The following is a 6,386-nucleotide window of genomic DNA, read 5'->3' as shown; positions in this document are numbered from 1 at the left end:
ATCATCTGTGGGTACTGGTGTGGTCACAGTATGTTTCTCACACAACCACCCAGAGAACGTCATCAGGCTGATGGAGTGGGGGTGGGGCAAGCTTTCATAGAAAGCCTTTAGGATGAAGCATCGCAAACCCAGAGGGGAACACGAGATCACTGAGTCCACTGACACTGCGTTTCTCTCCAGGAGGCTGGGGGATCTGCAAGAGAGCCAGGAGGAAGCACCGGCATCTCCATCCTGGGCAGTCTTTCTCGGAAGATGCAGCCACTCCTGCTCCTGGTGGCCTTTCTCCTGACCCCCAGGGCAAAGGCAGGTGAGTGACCATCCCCATCCCAGGGGCCCAACCCCATCCTCCAGGTGGCACAGAGGTCCCGCCCATTCTGCATGTCCCTGATCCAGCTATCCACCAGGAAGGAACATTCAGAACTCCAGCTCCCATCCCACCTCATACCAGGGAGTATGATGCTGGATAAACCGCCAGCAGGAGCGACAGAGCAAAGCCTGCTCTCAAGAGGAGCCAGTGGGTACCAGCTCCTCCTCCAGCCCTCCCTTTGCCATCTGGAAAGTAGAGCTTTCCCAGAAGTGATGGCAGATGGTCGCAACCTGGAGAAAAGAAAATACTACATTGCCCCTGAAGAGGGCAGAGTGGGTCTGGCCTCTGCTTCTAGTTACCTCAGCATCTGCTTGGCAGACCCTAGAGTTGGTGCCTCTGTGTTTGCTCAATCCCTAAGACCCAAGGCCCTTTACCCAACTCGACTTCCCTGCCCAGGCCATCAGGGGCTCCTCTCTTTCAAGGATGAAGCCAGTGTTTGGTAGACCTGAACTGTTCTGCTTCCCAGAAGCACACCAGCACCAGCCATACCAACAGCCCCCATCCAGAGGCCCACTGTGAGCAGGGAGGGTGCAGGAGGGGGCATGGTGACTCCTTCATGCAGCCAACAAACACTCACCGGGCACTTACTACCAGTCAGGCCCTGGGAAAGAGGCTATGGCGACATCTAGGTCCCTACTCTGAATTCCTGTGCCCTGGAAAACAGGGCTATCCTGAATAAAATAGGGTAATGGGACCCTTAGAAATTCACCTGGAATGAAGCACAGGTTGGGGAGGAATTTTCAGAAGACTCTAGGACTTTGCTATCCCTAGGACAGGAATGAAAAGTGAAAGTGTTAGTTGCTCAGTCCTGTCTGACTCTTTGCGACCCCAAGGACTGTAGCCCACCAGTCTCCTCTGTCCATGGAACTCTCCAGGCAAGAATACTGGAGTGGGTTGCCATTGCCTTCTCCAGGGATCTTCCCAGCCCAGATATCGAACCTGAGTCTCCTGCATTGCAGGCAGAGTCTATGCTCACCTCCAATTTTGTGTGGGAGACAGATTTGCAGACCCAGGCAGCTGCTCTGTTCTAGAGGAGGAAGTTGAGCCCCTTCCCAGCCTCCTCCCGCCCCACCAACTCCAGGCCAGGCTGGGCTCCCCAGTGCCCAGCAGTTCTGAGCATGAAGCAGATGCCAACAAGGTACACTCAGTGGGGGCACACAAGCAGAACAGCCCTTTTCCTTCAGGGGAGATCATCGGGGGCCATGAAGCCAAGCCCCACTCCCGCCCCTACATGGCGTATCTTCAGTCGTGGAATCAGGACGTCCGGCGTAGGTGCGGTGGGTTCCTGGTTCGAGAGGACTTTGTGCTGACAGCCGCTCACTGCCACGGAAGGTGAGGAGCAGCAAGTAGCCGGTACCTTTCTGAACACCCTTGGCAAGGGAGACCTGCCTTTTTTCTCTAGGTGCAACCAGGCTGTTAGGAACATTGAGCCAAGAGGGTTCCTGGGAGGGTAAGAAAGAGGGGGCCAGGAGAGTGAGAGGGTGAGAAAGAGGGAAGGTCACTGCTGGAGGTGTTGCTGAAGTGAGAGAGACTAGACATAGGGCGTGCCTGGATATCAGAATGTAAACCAATGCAACTTCACATGTGTCCTAGGGCTAACTGCCCATGGAGAACAGTTATGCTCTTCACAGTGGCTCCAGAATCTGACCTTGGCTGCCAAGAAACAGACCGTACAGACAGCTTAGCCCCCAGGGCCCTCCTGGGGCCTGCATTTCCCCTCAGTGGCAGCCTTGCCCTGGAGTCACCTGCCCTTCATGGCTCCAGGGCTGTGAACCCTGAGGTTGTGACCCCCATCTCTTGCTCTGCTCTCTGTGAAGCTCAATCAAAGTCACCCTGGGGGCCCACAACATCAAACAGCAGGAGAGGACCCAGCAGGTCATCGGGGTGAGAAGAGCCATCTGCCACCCAGAATATAATCCTAAAAACTTCTCCAATGACATCATGTTATTAAAGGTAAACCGCCCTGCTTCTCATGCCCTCCCGGGATCAGCTCGTTTCCCCTCCCAGGACCTCCTACCCCTTTCTCCCCTCCCATCCTGGCCACCTGACCAGGCCCTGTGGCTCAGGAGAGAGGAGAGACACATTAGCATCATTGCCGTGTCCAGGCTTGGGGACCACTGGCTGAGCCAGACTCTTGTCTCTTCCCATCAGCTGGAGAGAAAGGCCAAGAAGACATCAGCTGTGAAGCCCCTTAGTCTGCCCAGGGCCAAGACCCGGGTGAAGCCAGGACAGGTGTGCAGCGTGGCCGGCTGGGGAAGGGACTCCACGGGTAGCTACGCTGACACGCTGCAGGAGGTAAAGCTGACCGTGCAGGAGGACCGAAGGTGTGAAGCCTACTTACACAACTATTATAACCGTGCCAACCAGCTGTGTGCGGGGGACCCAAAGACAAAGAAAGCTTCCTTTCAGGTGAGAATCACAGCCTACCTTGCTTGGATCTGGGGAGAAGGGTGTTGGCAGGAGATCTGGGACCTGGGGACCACCTCACCCTCTAGGCTTGGGATCTCTCTCAGGAGTAAAAGGGGGAACAGCAGGAGCTGGGAGGACCTAGAGCCTCTGCAGGCCACGTAAGACCTGCAGTGAATCCCAACTTGGCGCTCCTCCGGAAGGGAGAATCTGCCACGCACTGAGGCTCAGGTGTTAGAAAACCAGGCTTCCCCTGTGGGAGGTGGACCGGTCCAGGTGCCTGCTCAGAGCTGGAACCCACCTGCTTACTGAGCTCCCCCTCCCTGATGACTGTCAGCCCTCCCAGCTGCTTCCCTGTCCTAACAGCAGCCTGGAGCCAATAGCCAGCCCTCAGCATCTAGACAGAGAGGGGACGGACACCTGGGGGCAGAAAAGGAGCTGCCCCCTGGGGGAAGTGAAGCAGGGACAATGTCCAGGTCAGGGCTTGGCAGCTGGGGGCCCATAGACCTGCCTTGCCCACATGTCTTGCACAGGGACGCCTTGCAAAGTGGCCTTCTCAGAGAGGGGTCTCGAAATGGCAGGGTGGGAGAGAGGGCAGGACCAGGAGGAGAACAGACTCAGTCCTTCCCCTTCTCTGTCCTCAGGGGGACTCCGGAGGCCCTCTCGTGTGTGACAATGTGGCCCAGGGCATTGTCTCTTTTGGAAAAAATGATGGATCAACTCCACGGGCCTTCACCAAAGTCTCAAGTTTCCTGCCCTGGATAAAGAAAACCATGAAAAGCCTCTGACTGCAGGAACCAGACCATCTTCCCTGGGGCTAATCCAGAATCACACTGTGGGGTTGGAGGTGCCCATAGCTCAATAAATGTCTCTCAGCAGAGCTCGAAGGGCTGGTTGCTTATTTATTCACTGACTCCTATTCTCAAACGCTCACTGTGTGTTTAGAAAGGCAATGACAGGATTCTGCTGTTTTCTGCTCCTCCTCTCCCCCCTCCCACCATCTCTTCCCCTGAACCCCATGCAAAGCTGTCACCCAGGTCTGCTTCCCCACACCTGTCTCCCAGGGCCGGCCCTCCCGCCAGGGCTGAAGCTGAGCACCATCAGGGGAAGACATGAACCTCTCTGGTCCTGGGGCTCAGGGTGCACTCCTTAGCTCCTTGCTCTGGGTACATGGCAGGGAGGAGTGGGTCACACCATGGGTCCCCGACACCAAGAGCACAGCCTGGGGCTGCAGCTCCAGGACAGAGACCCTCCTACTGGGGAGCGGGCGGGGGCGGGGGGCGCTACCTGAGCTGACCTTTAACCCCTAAGCCAGGGGAGCTGGCCCGGAGCTGGGCTGGTCTCCTGAGAAGCCCCTCCATTTCACTCAGGCTGAGTGTCCTGCTTTGCCCTCCAAAGAGCCCAGGGCCCCAGCTCTGCCTCCAGTCTCCTCTGCCGCCCCTTCTTCTCCATCCCTGCCCATCACTGCGCATCCTCAGCAGGGCCACCATCTCCTGTCCCCTCCAGACCACACCGATCTCTGCTGACCCCTTCCTCATATCCTTCCCACCCTGCATACCCAAGTCCCATGGGGTTCCAGGAGGGCCTCACCACTGACGTGCCAGCCCAGCTCATGCCTTGGCAGAGAGGGATCAGAGGGGCCAGGCCTGTGCTGTACTGGGCAAGTCCACATCGCTGGGCCCCATCTCTCACCTGGGCAGGGCCAGCTCAACCCCTCACATGCAGCCCAGTGTCCCCCATGTGCTCAGGGTCCTCTGGCTCCTGATGGCTCTGTAGCCTGAGTCCCTGTCAGCCTCTCTGTTTAGGTACTGGCGGCCTCTGGTCCTCTGGGCCAAGATTCCCTGCCAGTCACCTGGGACCTTTTGAGTTAGAAAGGGATCCTGTCTTTAGTAGGGCTGAAAAGTGCATTGGTTTTCATCCATCAACACAAATGCTGATGGAACACCTACTAAGTGCCGGACACTATGGTTGTACAATGGACATAATACAGGTTCTATCATGTCAGTTTATCCGTAACCAACAGCGTCAATATTGTCCAAAATGTCTATATTCCCTCCCTCTCATGAGTCCACTTGAGGGGCCTACATCTCTGTGGGTGGTCCACAGGGACAAAGATCTGTGTTTATTTTTATTGCTGGTTACACTCACAGGATGTTGTTATGTGTGACTCTCGAACACCAGTCATTTGGTTTCTAGACAAGAAGATACTGCTCTGCTCACTGGAGCATCCTCGTCCCCTCGGGGAGAGGGCAGCAGGGAGGGAAGAGAAGGAACACGGGCAGCTTTATGTGTTTTACTCTAAAGAGAGCAGGCAGGAATGTCCTTGCTCAAACTAGATGGTAGGAACACCCATTTGAAAGGCAATTAGAATCTGATCTAAACACTCATCCATTGGATGGGCCAGAAACAGGCTCCCTGTCAGGCTGCAAGCTCCTGCCTGTGCAAACCTAACTGCAGTCAGGGAGGCCCACGTGGTCTGTACAAATGGAGAAGCGTCTCTGCTCTTAGGCCGTCACGGTGGCTGCTGCTCCATAGGGTCCGAGACAACCTAGACTTTCATCCTGGGGAAGGTCTTGGTTTGGAGAGCATGTGATTTTTGCTGGGCAAGGTCTCCCTGTCCTGGTCTCCCCTCGCCAGACGCTTCCATCTGCCATCCAGGCTCTTGACTGTGGTATTGAGCTGCCTGGGAGCTGAGCCTGAGTTCCAGCCCTTGGCTGGTGCTGCCCTACCCCTACAGACAGCATTGTGCTTCTCTGGTGTATGTGTCAACACTCTAGGATATAGTTACCCTAAAGGCAGGCCCTTTCCCCTCTGGTTGTGCACAAATCATGCAGCAACACAATCTCCTAGTGACCTGGGGCACGTTTACAAAGGAAGAGCGGTGATGACACAGCTTCTGATTCAGAGCTGAAAAAATCCCAAGATTTACTAGGGACCCAGCTCCTTGATTGAAAATCACACAAAAGGAAAACAAAGAAACAAAAAGGTACTGTCTAAAAAATGAGCCTAGCCACATACATATTCAGCTCAAGTATAACATTTACTTTGAGGAAATGGTTCGGTGGTTTGAAAAAGTTTAAGAATATTTGTTGCAGACTTGTCCTCCTTCAAGAGATGAGGGAGACAGTCCTAGGAGGGACAGTGAGCGCCTGGAGACCCCACAGAGTTAGGATGGAGCCTGGGCTCAGCCAGGCCCCTGAGAGCCAGGCCAGCAAGACGACTTCCAAGTTTTCTTAGCTGTGCCCACTGATGACTTCCTGCCATCCCTGGACAAGACAGGAGCCTCTGCTCAGATACCTCCATCCATGCACAGTTACCCTCTGGGCTCCCATTGTAGCCATTGTCTGGCAAGTACTCAAACAGCTTCTTGGTGAGCTGGTCTGTCTGCTCATGGGCACATGCAGAAAGAGGTGGGTAAGCACCTAAAACATACTGATTTCTTCAAACCTTCTCCATTGAATTATCCCCCAGCTCCCATCTTAAAGGAAACAAATCTTCCCTTGCTTAAATATCTCTGTAATGGAAATAAAACATGACATACAGCCATGAAATTAAAAGACACTTACTCCTTGGAAGGAAAGTTATGACCAACCTAGATAGCATATTCAAAAGC

General features: G+C 54.7%; 1 protein-coding gene across 4 annotated transcripts; it reads left to right on the top strand.

Annotated features, from left to right (window-relative positions):
- The first annotated feature begins 201 nt into the window (after positions 1-201).
- On the top strand, positions 202-3,561 carry LOC138095137 (granzyme B-like). Of its 4 annotated transcripts, none has more exons than XM_068991123.1 (5): positions 202-307; positions 1,552-1,699; positions 2,185-2,320; positions 2,519-2,584; positions 3,418-3,561. In XM_068991123.1, the coding sequence occupies exons 1-5, from the start codon at positions 253-255 to the stop codon at positions 3,559-3,561; spliced, it is 549 nt and encodes a 182-aa protein (XP_068847224.1). In that variant the 5' UTR covers positions 202-252. The 4 variants fall into 4 exon arrangements, with proteins under 4 accessions (XP_068847224.1, XP_068847222.1, XP_068847225.1 ...); XM_068991121.1 differs by having other exon boundaries at positions 2,519-2,776; XM_068991122.1 differs by having other exon boundaries at positions 253-297; positions 1,530-1,699; positions 2,519-2,776.
- Positions 3,562-6,386: the final 2,825 nt, after the last annotated feature.

Source organism: Capricornis sumatraensis, chromosome 19 (assembly GCF_032405125.1).
Source record: "Capricornis sumatraensis isolate serow.1 chromosome 19, serow.2, whole genome shotgun sequence".
Taxonomy (NCBI): Eukaryota; Metazoa; Chordata; class Mammalia; order Artiodactyla; family Bovidae; genus Capricornis; species Capricornis sumatraensis.
The sequence above is the reverse complement of the archived record's forward strand: the minus strand, read 5'-3'. Positions and strand labels throughout refer to the sequence as shown.